General features: G+C 47.3%; 2 protein-coding genes across 2 annotated transcripts in view; both read right to left on the reverse strand.

Moving 5' to 3' along the window:
• Positions 1-5,957, reverse strand: part of necab2 (N-terminal EF-hand calcium binding protein 2) — a 61,551-nt gene extending 55,594 nt beyond the window's left edge. Inside the window, exons 1-2 of the mRNA XM_056598056.1 lie at positions 5,622-5,957; positions 1,757-1,781 (exon numbers count right to left, since the gene is read on the reverse strand). Coding sequence (XP_056454031.1) covers positions 1,757-1,781; positions 5,622-5,957 — 361 coding nt within the window. The remainder of the gene's footprint in view (positions 1-1,756; positions 1,782-5,621) is intronic.
• Positions 5,958-7,691: 1,734 nt separating this feature from the next.
• The window catches only part of LOC130389158 (hydrocephalus-inducing protein homolog), a 76,126-nt gene continuing 70,729 nt past the window's right edge, over positions 7,692-13,088 (reverse strand). The window contains 7 exon segments of the mRNA XM_056598829.1: positions 7,692-7,928; positions 9,639-9,920; positions 10,191-10,415; positions 10,576-10,806; positions 11,225-11,375; positions 11,851-12,014; positions 12,731-12,940. Coding sequence (XP_056454804.1) covers positions 7,719-7,928; positions 9,639-9,920; positions 10,191-10,415; positions 10,576-10,806; positions 11,225-11,375; positions 11,851-12,014; positions 12,731-12,940 — 1,473 coding nt within the window. The 3' untranslated portion in view covers positions 7,692-7,718.

Consider the following 13,088-nt stretch of genomic DNA (forward strand, 5'->3'; position numbering starts at 1 on the left):
AGAGAAAAAGGAGGTTGGACAGAACAGAGCCAATTAAATCTCCATTACTGTCCACTTGTCCAAAACATACTAGTTTTTCCTTCTCTTTCCTCGCTCTCCTCTTGCACCCTAAACGCTCGTTCCTTTTTTCCTCATTAGCCTGTTGCCCTGTTAAACCTCCTCATTCTGTCTTCTCTCTCTCTCTCTCTTTCCCCCCCCATCTCTCACCCTGCATCTCTATTCCTTCTTTCTATCCCCGTGAGCCTCTCACTATTCTCCTTTCTCCTAACACTCTTTATGTTTCACCCTCTCTCTCTCTCTCTCTCTCTCTCTCTCTCTCTCTCTCTCTCTCTCTCTCTCTCTCTCTCTCTCTCTCTCTCTCTCTCTCTCTCTCTCTCTCTCTCTCTCTCTCTCTCTCTCTCTCTCTCTCTCTCTCTCTCTCTCCCCACATCAAATAATCCTATTCCTACAGAACAACAACATATATTCTCCCCCCCTCTCTCTAACAGACCCTCTCTTTGTCCCCCTCACCTCGGTTACCTAACCGCATCCTGTTCTATGCAGAACCCCACCATAAGCGTGTCCACAATCACGGCTCTCTTCATAGACTGACTGCAGTTGAATGTTGATCAACACATACTGTATAGGGGAGGATTAAGAATCAGAAGAGAGAAAAAGAAAACATGCACACACACACACACACACACACACACACACACACACACACACACACACACACACACACACACACACACACACACACACACACACACACACACACACAAACGCACAAACACACAAGCGCATGGACCTAAGCACTCGCCCATCTGGTCTGTTGGAAAGATGAGCTCGTTAAGCTTTGATTTTATCCCGTGAAAAAAAGGAAGCATGGTAGAAGGATCCTTCCTTCTACCGTGCATACTTTTTATATTATAAGGATTTATAATAGGAATGCACCGATACCGCTACCCGAACTCTGACATGATACTGAGCTCATGTAGGCCTACATATCAGGTTGCGTACATATCACTATAAGCAACGTGACGTTGAAGAGCCAGCGAACCCAAAGCAGGTTGTTTTTACGAGGTAATTTGTACAATATGATGATCAATATAGTAATCCTCCCTTTTATCATTGTTACTGAAGTAAGTCAGAGATTTAAAAGGAAAGCGGAACTGGCGGCGTGGTTTGTGTTGAGCTCTGACTGGCCAGCGGTTGACTGCGGCGTCTGAGAGAAAGTTGAGCTTTTCTTGAAAACGTATTGTCTACCGCTACAGTGGCATGGATTGGACGTCTGAGCATCGGTTAATTGAGTACTCGTGTGCGAGGGTTAGGCTTCCCGGACACATGGTATTGTGATGGCCGTGGGCGTGGTCGCCGTGTTCCATGTGCCGCAAAGGATCCCGTGAGGGTTCGGCCTGTCGCAGCATTGACAAAATGCGTGATTTGGTGGAGATTTGGCAGACTTTGGTGGATTTGGTGGGTTGGGTGTGTGTGTTGTGAGAGAGAGAGAAAAAGAAAGAGAGAGAGAGAGAGAGTGAGAGAGAGAGAGAGAGAGAGAGACCAAAATCCCCCAATATCATATCATAGTGAGTGAGTGACATCATTACATCATATCCGTATTGACTGAAATTAGCCTACTGCTGAATTGAATAGGGATGCAATGACAATTGGGAACGTTTTATTCTGCATAGGAAGGAGTCACAACAAGGGCACCTCAATTAAATATGCCTTCTTTTTGTTTTACTTTATGGAAAAAAAATCCTGGATGACTTACCGTCTTTATCAGCTCTTCGGAATATCTGATGAGGAAAAAGCAGAGGAGAGAGCAGTGTTAGTTCTTTTGAAGATATTGCAGTATGCAGTATATTTTTTCTGTTAAGCTTGTATTTGGGATTTGCACTGTTCTGTACACTTTCACTGGTGTGAACCTGTGAATTTCCCCTGCAGGGCTTAGAAACATGTTATCTTATAGCAGTCGGCACTAACAACACTTGAACAATTGAAATGGTACATTTAGCTTTTGTATGTATTAGTTTCTTTAATCTGATGATTCTATAAAGGATGACTTCTGGATATCTCAACCTGAACTCCCATCGGGGGGACTTTGGGCTCTAAAGTGAGTAGAGACGTCTCCAGAGCCAGACGTAGGGCTCTGAAGTGAGTAGAGACGTCTCCTAGAGCAAGACATAGGGCTCTGAAGTGAGTAGAGACGTCTCCTAGAGCCAGACGTAGGGCTCTGAAGTGAGTAGAGACGTCTCCTAGAGCCAGACGTAGGGCTCTTATGTGACTAGAGAATTCTTCTACATCCAGAGGTAGGACTTTAAAGTGACTCATTTGAACGGGGACAGTGCGATTAGCTGCGGCAGTGGGGGCCACATGAAGGCAACATGCAGTGAATAGTTTCAACAGAATCAACTTTTGGAAAAACACAACCGACGTCATGTTGCGGTGGCCAATCACGTAAGCCGGCGCTCAGACCAAGACACCCACGGGAAGAAGAACCTTGTTTGTCATGGAATGTTTGCATTGTAGCATTCCGCTGTTTACAGATAAACTGTGAAGATGGAAGAGAGACTGAGTGCCACCGTGTTGTCCTTTCCAGAGCTGAGCAACCCTGCCAGGAAGGAGTGGTTTAAATTCACAACGTGACGCAGATGGGCCATGAAGTGACTCTCCCACATGGCAGAGGCAGTTTGTGGTAATCGCTGCAACGCCCCATTGGTTCTGAATGAGCCCTATACTGGACCTATACCAATACTGGACACATTTAAACACATTGTCCACATTAGTCACTCAGACCCAAAATAAAAGAACAATAGGGTCAAGGTTGGGAAAAATCCCATAGTTAACCTAAAGCTTTCAAGAGGTGTGAACGGCTGGCCCTATCTGCCCCTCACAGTATGACTCTTACATAATCTATGCACTCCTTAGATGATTTATTGGACTATCATTATTTTTTTTCGTAACCTATTGGAAATATTCTCTCCACTCTCAGGTGTAAGGTAAGTACATACACGTGGGTTCCCCTCGACAGGAGCCAGGCTTAGCCAGCAGTATTTATGACAACATAAAGAAGAGCACTTGTGCATTCAGGAGTTTATATACATCTATAGTTGTTGTAAAGTATTAGTTTATAGACTATTCTTAAAAACACGGTTCAACATAATTGATGCATTGTCATAAATATGAAAGGCGTAGAATTAGACCTGCTCTGTACTTCAAGTCGGCAAAAAGGAATTAATTTTGTTAAGAGTTTTGCCAGACGAATAATTATTTAAATTAGCTAGAATGTGCAATGGTGTGTGTTTGAGATATACGAATATAATCCTACGATTTTATGCAGTCTCCTAATTCTTCATTTAGTTCAGAGACGGAGAGAGTGTGAGAGAGAGAGTGAGACAGAGACAGAGACAGAGACAGAGACAGAGACAGAGACAGAGACAGAGACAGAGACAGAGAGAGAGAGAGAGAGCGAGAGCGCCGATGGGGAAGACGTGGTCGATAGCTCCAATCTTTATAAAAAGATCCTTCCATGGGAGAGAGATGTCATGATACCAGTAGGTGCGGTAGACAGTCACATCCTTCAGTCATGGATCAGAGTTGAAAGAGGACGGGTAGATACAGGGAGCGACCCGGTTTCACACCCTTTAACGCACAATCGGGGACTCATACGTGTGTAAAATGAACCGTAACATTAAAATAACCAACTGCTGAAAATCGAATTACTTCATTCTTTTTTTTTTCATTCATTCATTTAAATGTTCAATGATTGATAGGCAAACTTAAGAGTGGTGTTTTCCCTCATCTTCAGCAATCTTTATTATCAAACTCTTATTGAATTGCAAATTGCAAATTGCATTGCCATTTGAATTTTGCTACATATATGCTTCCATACATTAAGGCTGGGATGGTAGCGCGAACAGTGGGCGGGGGAGGAGCGAGAGAAACAACACACGCACGCACATTGGGAATCTAGAATGATTACAGAAAATATAAATCTTATAAGGGGCTAGAGTCCTCCAAGTTATGATAATAATCATGTGTTACAATAAAAAACTAAAAATGAATTAGAACTTAAATGACTCATGAACAGAAAGAAACTCCATCCCTGGTTCAATGTATCAGGGGAGGATCCACCGCCATGAGGCTGAGATTACACCCCTCTTTTATAGCCTCATAAAACCCATTATTCCTTATGTAAATGTTCACCAACCAAATAAAACGGAGATCTTCTCTACCACCAGATCCATAATGCAAATAGAAGTCACTCGATTCATGTCAATGTCACTGGATATCCAAGGAATCATGAGTGGATATTGCAGTAATACTATGGTAATTATGCAGTTGGTGTCTGGCCAAGGGCCATTTTCATTGCCTCTCTTTGAGAAAGGAGAAAGTGGTGACAAACTGGAAACCCGTTGGGCCGTTGACCATTTTAGAGATTTCCAATATGGATCATCAACATTGAAACATCAGTGAACAGAGCAAAATAATTTTATTAATACTAATTGTAACTTTATTTCACACACACACACACACACACACACACACACACACACACACACACACACACACACACACACACACACACACACACACACACACACACACACACACACACACACCGTTATTCTTTTACTAGGATATTGTAAGCCCTGCAGGTCTAGAGCATAATTAGTTTCCATGCCCCTTCTTCTTCTCTTAAAAGTAGATATCTAGGTTGGGGTCAATGATGCGACTGAACTGATTTCCTGCAAAGTTGTAAACCCCTAAAACCGAGTGTGCGAAAAAGTTTTGATTAAGGAAAAATAAACATCGATAATCGATGTCCATTGGCACCCTGTGATCATCGTCCTGATCGATACATTCTGGGCGAATCCTCAGCAGTCCTTATTGCGCGCCATGATTGCAACGCAAAGTGGAAAAGCTTCATAAATTATTCAATTCTACTACAGTAGCCTAGTAGACTGCGTCCTCCAGCGACGCGGAGATTTGCAACACAGGTCGAACTGCTATACTGTCCGAGGTAATGTCATGTGTTCAGACGAGTAAACATCGGGAAAAATTGATCAACAACTTGGACTACACATTTGTTTAAAAAAAAATAAAAGCATTAGCCTATGAAAAGATCGAGTAGCAGTCGAACAGGGTAGACCGACACTGAGATGCACGATGGAACATCAGCTCACAGGGATCGATATGCAGCCCAGCCCGATAGCGAGGAGGAACTGTCGGTATAATGTTACCCATATGATTTAGTGAGAATATTACGTAATAGCCCAGCAAGTGTAGAGTAGGAGTCTTCTACGTCTCCTATGTAAAGGAGCCATAGAAGATGCATAAAGAGAGAAATATTTTTTTATCCAGGTTTTTGAATTTGTTTAATTAGGATTTGGGCAAATCCCTTGATATAATGTGTCGTTTAGAGTCTCATGTCATGCAAACTTCGGCTACCTTCTCACCACTTTAGTCGCGTCAACGCAGCAGCGCGACCTTTTTGCCAATACAGCCGTGCGTCTTTGCGCACAAGTTCTCGTTTTTTGAAGACACCGATCCCTCAGTCAGTCAGTCTGTCCAGCACCACCAGTGAGCAGAGAAGTGAACCACAGGTCCGTATATATTACAGATTCAACACTCACGTCTAGAATGACGGCGATGCCTTTGCGCGGTTCAGGAGCGTAAAAATGCTCCTGAGCCACGGCGACCTCCTCCCGGCTGCCGGCGAATTCCCGGCTGGAGATGTTCTTGTTGTCACTCATCTTGGTTACGATCCAGCGGACGAGCCCGTCGATACCACCGGGCTGAGCGCCGCTGTTTCCGGTCTGTGCTGCCGTCGCGGACTCGCTGTCCAGCACCAGGTCGGCTACGGGGTTTGGTGGCTGGTCTTTGCTGTCCTGGGCCCGGAGTTTGGCTTGTTCTTTGTTGAGCAGTTTGTGGACGCCGTCCCTGCAATAGCGCGCTGCCTGCTCACACATCCTTTTGCTGCGTAGCATGCATGGTGCGCTCTATGGGGGGAAAGGCGCACCCCTCCCATCTTACATCATCGACCCCGAAAACACACCCACCACCCCAACACACATCCACTCCATCTATCAACCTTTCTATCTCTCTCATATATACATATATATTTATATATATATATTAGATATATATGTATATATATAAATCCATCTGTCCATCCATCTCACTAACTGCAGTTGAGTTACTGTCATTAAGTAGCCTTTTCATGTAAATGCACTTTTTGAGCATTAAAAAAAAATGGTACCCAGCCTCTATTCAATACACCCTTTCCCTTTTCCGAGGCATCGGACTAACAGTGTCGCTCATAACTGTTGTGGGTCTGCTAACTTTGTGTACCACACTAGCACACTTTGTGTACACACTTTTCACACTAGCCTTCCCCACCTAACTCCCACCTTATTCTTCATGTTTAACCTCTGTTTTTCTTTTATTCCTAGTCTGTCTTACATAGTTTTGATAGGGCAATATGTAAAGCGTCTTAGAGTAGAGTAGTATGGAGAGAAGAGAGAGAGAAGAAAGGGCTCCAGGGAACCACATCAGAAATAGTCTCTCTCTCTCTCTCTCTCTCTCTCTCTCTCTCTCTCTCTCTCTCTCTCTCTCTCTCTCTCTCTCTCTCTCTCTCTCTCTCTCTCTCTCTCTCTCTCTCTCTCTCTCTCTCTCTCTCTCTCTCTCTCTCTCTCTCTCTCTCATTGTAACTAGTATGCAGATGATCCATATGATCTGTGTATCCCTATAACAACACAAATGCAGCAGAGGGGAAAACACATGTCAAGTGTTAAGGAACCATCTCAATACCACTGCTCGGAGCAAGACCCATGAACCTGACCACTGAACCTGTGGTCAGTGGGCAGGTTCATGGGTCTCGCTCCGCAGCGGAGCCTATGAGGAGCAGGTCGGACCCTGGTCTGGGAGGGAAGGAAAGGCAGGAGGGATGGTGAAAACGGTTTGCTCTCCACTAAATGTGTTTTTATTTTCTCAAACAAACACGCTAGAAGAGGGATGATTTATCGCCAAACAACGGTGTATAAGGCCAATTGACAAGCTCTTAATGGTTGAAATTATGTGAACAATACAGATTGACGGTTTGCCTGGTTAGGTACCTTGACTAATTAACCATGGAGCAATGACCAATACATTGCCATCTAGTGCTGTGGGGACCTAGCTAGGGAGACTATTGGACATGATTGCCCCCTTGTGGTTACTGATGTTAATGAGAGACACCCTGTTTTTTTTGTAAACTATTTATTGTGTAATTTAGGACAGCTCCCATATGGCCGATGGCACATAACAATAAATAATGTACATGCATAACAGCTGTTCCTGTTCTGATTTTCAACTTTAAGTTATGCGTCCATATTCGATTTAATAACACAATAGATTTATTGCTAGGAAAAATAAAATAAAGCATTTTGTCTGACACAAAGGAATATCTCGTATAAATAGTAAACATTTGAATGGAGTGCAAGAACAGTGCAAACAATTTGTTGACATTTTATTTTATTGGTATATGTGCATGTGTTTATGTGCGCCTCTGTTTGACCTGTTGTGTGTGTGTGTGTGTGTGTGTGTGTGTGTGTGTGTGTGTGTGTACGTGTGTACGTGTGTACGTGTGTACGTGTGTACGTGTGTGTGTGTGTGTGTGTGTGTGTGTGTGTGTGTGTGTGTGTGTGTGTGTGTGTGTGTGTGTGTGCTGTGTGCGTGCGTTGTGCCTGCGTCTACGTGGCCTCGGGGTCGTGGCCCCTCAGGTAGAAGACCCAGCAGTGGGGTGGCCCCTGGCCCTCAGAGGGATCGCTGCAGATGTTGAGCTTCCCCTGCCAGCGGCCCTGGGGCCCGGCCGCCGGGGCCTCGAACGTCACCAGGATGTTCTGGCTCTTTTTAGACCGGATGGTTTCAGCCCCTTTCACCGTGAAGCACGGATTGTCTACCTGTAGGAGAGACCACGAGGCCCCGTTATGCCCCAGGAATCCCTTTACACAGTGCAGGCCTCAGTGCTGTTCAATCCCACTGTTCTACTGCAGATATTAAAGGAGACACCCAGATATCTGTGGTTTTGGCGTTTGCCTGTCTTCCCCAGATTCAAGACGAGTCGTTTGATTTCACTTTCATAATTTTGCTTCTAAAAGGTGAGTTTTGCTGGATTTTAAAAACACACAGATAATTAGCAACATTTTCTGCGCTGTTATGATTAGGCAACCTGTGATGCACCACTGGCACATGTCTATACAGAGGTCAGTTATATCATCAGCTGCTTCTGGCTGGGTACTCTACACAGAGGGCAACCTTTCAGCGACGCATAAGAGGCAGCCTTATAAAATACGATATAAAGTGCTGAATTATCTGTGTTTGTAGATAAACAGCATCTTGTTGTGTTACTGGTGGAACCCATTGGAAATGATTGGAAAGTAATTCAAAGTGTAGACCCCTCACATGAACAGGAGCTAGGCTACTGTATCTCTGCAAGTCTGCTAACCCAGCGACCTCACCTTCTGGAAGCACGATGGTGCATTTGGCAATAAACAACTAGTCTGAGTAAGGCAGGCAAACACCAATCCACCGATATCTGGGCGATTCCCTTTAAGGCCATTCAAAAGTATCTGAAATAAAAGGTATTTCAAGAGTAGAAAAGCGCCAATCCAATCTTCCTCTATAAATGGTTTTATTGGGAGTAAGACACATGATGTAGTAACAACTGTAGCTACAGTTGTTACTACATGATGTATTAACAACTGTAGCTACAGTTGTTACTACATGATGTAGTAACAACTGTAGCTACAGTTGTTACTACATGATGTAGTAACAACTGTAGCTACAACTCAAGCCATTAGTGGCTGCTAATGGGACAGCTGATTACCAACATAGGGCAGGTTTTATACAACTAGCCAGGGGGGACTTAACCAGTAGAAGGAGAAGGGTATGTTAGTCCTACTTGTTACTGAATGTGATACAGCTACAGCCTACCAGATTGAGGAGTTAGTTCACAGTTAATGTGTTGACTCATCAGCTACAGCCTACCAGACTGAGGAGTTAGTTCACAGTTAATGTGTGGACTCATCAGCCTCAGCCTACCAGACTGAGGAGTTAGTTCACAGTTAATGTGTGGACTCATCAGCCTCAGCCTACCAGACTGAGGAGTTAGTTCATAGTTAATGTGTGGACTCATCAGCCTCAGCCTACCAGACTGAGGAGTTAGTTCATAGTTAATGTGTGGACTCATCAGCCTCAGCCTACCAGACTGAGGAGTTAGTTCATAGTTAATGTGTGGACTCATATGCGACCCCCCTGCATTTGCGAGTGTAACAGTACATTAACATTTTATCTTTAGGGCCTTTAGCAGATGCTTTATCCAACGCGACACACAATAAGTACGTTTGTCATTAGAAAGACAAACAACAATATATCGCTGTCGGTACAGTAAGGATGTGCCAAGCACCAACAATTGCTAGGTCAACCCATTCCAGTATACACCAAAGATAGCTCGGATAAGATGCTACACGCTGCTGAGTACTATTTCTAAGTGCCAGAACGTACATTAGACCTATGTCTCGGATGTATATCTCTTTGTATATTGTATATTAAGGCACTGTCCTGTACCCCTCGGGGCCTTAGGGGACCCCCCCTCCCGGCCCGACTCTCACCTGGTAGGAGAAGGCGCTGTGATGCAGGAAGACGTTCTTGAAGGGGATGGTGACGCTTGAACCGGCCCGGATGCTGAACGGGCCCTGGGGCCTCGGGCCCACGCAGATGCCCCTGAGGGGGAAGACGTACTCGCCCCCTAGCAGGGAGGACACGCTCAGCAGGGCCCTGGCCTCGCCCAGCTGATGGGGCTCAAAGCAGAGCTCCACACGGACCTCAGAGCCCGCCTGGGAACCCGGCGGCGTGACCAGGCCCTTCTCCACCAGGAAGTCATCATTGTCCGTCTGGGGCGGAGAGAGGGGAGGGGAAATAGGATGGGAGGGTGGGGTAGAAGAGGGGAGGGGAGAGCGGGGATGGGGGGGAGGGAAGGAGAGAGGAAATAGGATGGGAGGGTGGGGATGTAAATAGTTACAAAAGGTAACTATATACAGTATATATACATCCATTTTTGCGTTGATGATGAATAAGTATATGAAGCTGTGTATAAGGGCACACTGTATCTGACCCACTCAGGGTTGTATCAGGGAGCCGGGCTGAGGGCCCCGGGGCCTCACCTTGCAGGTGTACTCCGCCTTGCTGCGGGAGTAGTTGGTGAACTTGGCGTGGCCCATGTTGTGGCCGCCCAGCGGGACCTGGAAGAGGATCGGGGGCTCCGGCGGCGCGGCCAGGGCCCTGAGGACCAGCTCGTAGCGGAAGGAGCCCAGCTCAATGCAGGAGAGGCTGAGCGCCGCTGTGGACACGCCCGCAAAGAGGGGCTGGAACTCAAAGACCACCTCCCCCTGGGGAGAAGAGAGACACATACATGGACACGAGGACACAGACATAGAAACACACGCACACACGCACGCACGCAAAACCCGACACAACAGCATGAGCTCCAACAGAAAGGAAACAAGTGGTCTATAAACATTCCGTTGGTTTTGATCCGTTAGTCCCCACCTGGGACAGGCCGGGCAGCGTGTGCTGCAGGGGCACGCTGATGTTGGGACACGAGCACTCGGCGTTGAGGGTGACGGACACGGCCAGGGGGTTCTCCAGCCGCACGCTGGACGAGGCCGTCTGCCGCACGGTGGCGCTGAGCTCCACCGCCCCCGCCGGCGCGGTGCGCGGCGCCCTGAAGCTCAGCACGTAGAAGAGGTACTCGCCCGAGGGCTCGCTGAGGAACGTCACCTGGGGGGGGGCGAGGGGGCATGGTCAACGAGGCGTCGAGGCTACAACGAGGAGACCCCTTCGAAGGGGAACACATGCGCTCAACAGCCCTCCCACCATCGCTTTCAGCCCCCCCCACCACGCCTCCCCCTCCCCCCGTCCTCTAGTGATACACAGCACCCAGGCTCGTGCATAGACTCGTGGCTGGCGTTGCCCAGGCCACTGCCCCTTTGCCCTCATTGGCTACAGTGCCCTCGGGCCTGAAGTTGTTGTAGTACTGTGGTGGTATGTCCTGCGTTCATTTGCTGACTGCTAACTAGGTATGTCTGCAAGGCGCTGGTCCCATCATAGGCTATTGTCAGGCTGGAATACTGGGCCTCAAACAGAAGCAAGACAAGAGACTGAGGTGAGAAGATAGCTAATGGCCATGAGCCCAGACCTTGGTCTGCACCAGGCCCTCCTTGCAGGAGTAGAACAATAACTTGTAGTCCCTGGTGGCCAGAGGAGCCACGTCCACGTAGTCCAGGCCCCTCAGAGACACTGTCGCATCGGGCTTGTCCGGCTTCAGAATCTCTATCACCACCTTGAACCTGAAAGACATGGAAACACCTAATTTCAAGGACATATGCACAAACACACTCATTTTATAGAGAAACATGCAGAGAAACCCCCTTATTTTACAGAGAAACATACACAGAAGCACACTCATTTTAGAGAGGGACATGCACAGAAATACTAATTCTATAAAGAAACATGCACAGAAATCCCCTTATTTTACAGAGAAACATACACAGAAACACTCATTTGATAGAGAAACATGCACAGAAACCCCCATATTTTACAGAGAAACATACGCAGAAACAATAATTTTACTGAGAAACAAACACAGAAACACTGAAGATTTACAGTGCTAGAAAGAAACAAGCATACCTGTCACAACTACAACCTTGACTGCATGTGTGTGACAGTGTTTCCCACGTCAACACATGCTGGCTGTGTGTATATTGTACATTAGCCCCAAATGGGCTCCGCTGTTGTGTGTGTGTGTGCGTGTGTGTGACCAACCTCTGCAGCTTGCTGAGCCAGTTGTGCACGGGCAGCAGCTCCGTGTGCCGGGTCTTGGCAAGCAGCTCGCGGCTGATGGTGGCCTCGGGTTTAGGTGGCTCGGCGGATCCTTGCAGAGAGTAGAGCTGCCCAGATCCATCAGGGAAACAAATGAACACAGAACCCTGGGAGAGCGAGAGAGACACACACACACAGAGAGGGGGAGGGAGAGAGACATGAATACAGAGACAGAGGGAGACAGACAGAGAGGGGGAGGGAGAGAGACACACACACAGAGGGGGGGAGGGAGAGAGACATGAATACAGAGACAGAGCGAGACAGACAGAGAGGGGGAGGGAGAGAGACATGAATAAAGAGACAGAGGGAGAGCCAGAAAGAGACAGACAGAGAGGGGGAGGGAGAGAGACATGAATAAAGAGACAGAGGGAGAGGCAGACAGAGAGAGAGGGAGAGGCAGACAGAGAGAGAGACGGAGAGGCAGAAAGAGAGACAGAGGGAGAAAGAGAGACAGAGACAGAGAGAGAGAGGCATAAAGAGAGATAGAGACAGAAAGAGAGAGACATAGGGAGAGGCAGAGAGAGACAGCAAGAGAGCCAGAGAGAAAGAGACAGAGGGAGCGGCAGAGAGAGACAGAAAGACAGACAGAGAGAGAGGCAAAGAGAGACCATTTAGCTTTAGCTTTCGCTTAGACATCAAGATGTTAAAGCATATTATAGAGTACGTTTTACCAAGCACCGTCAGCACGTGCATAACTGAAAAGCCCGTTTATAACCATTGTGTATTAAAGCATCTGCTCCACACCGCTCCACATAAGTCAAATCCATCCCAGGTTAAATGTAACCCGTCACGACCGCCTCTCCAGAGGGGCGGCCTGCCGTACCACATGCTTGGTGCCCGGGGCGGCCATGGTCCGCGGGGCGTAGGTGATGGGGTAGCTCTTGATCTCCAGCGGCTCCAGGAGGAGGACGGGCGCGGCGCTCCAGTGCTCGCCCTCCACGCTGGGCTGCAGGCTCCAGCGCTGGGCGCTGGGGTTGGACACCAACAGGCTCTGGGTGCGGGAGCCGCGGACCGGGCAGCAGAAGGACAACACCTGGACCAGAGGGGGAGGAGGACAGCCAGGCCTCAGGAGGAGATGTTGTTTGATGTTTGAGGTTTCTGGATTGTGTTCCTTCTATTGGGGTTGGGTCAAACTGTGGAGGTTTTTTTATTTGTTCAGAATGACAAAGATCAGAAGGATA

The sequence above is a fragment of the Gadus chalcogrammus genome, chromosome 9 (assembly GCF_026213295.1).
Source record: "Gadus chalcogrammus isolate NIFS_2021 chromosome 9, NIFS_Gcha_1.0, whole genome shotgun sequence".
In the NCBI taxonomy this organism is placed as follows: Eukaryota; Metazoa; Chordata; class Actinopteri; order Gadiformes; family Gadidae; genus Gadus; species Gadus chalcogrammus.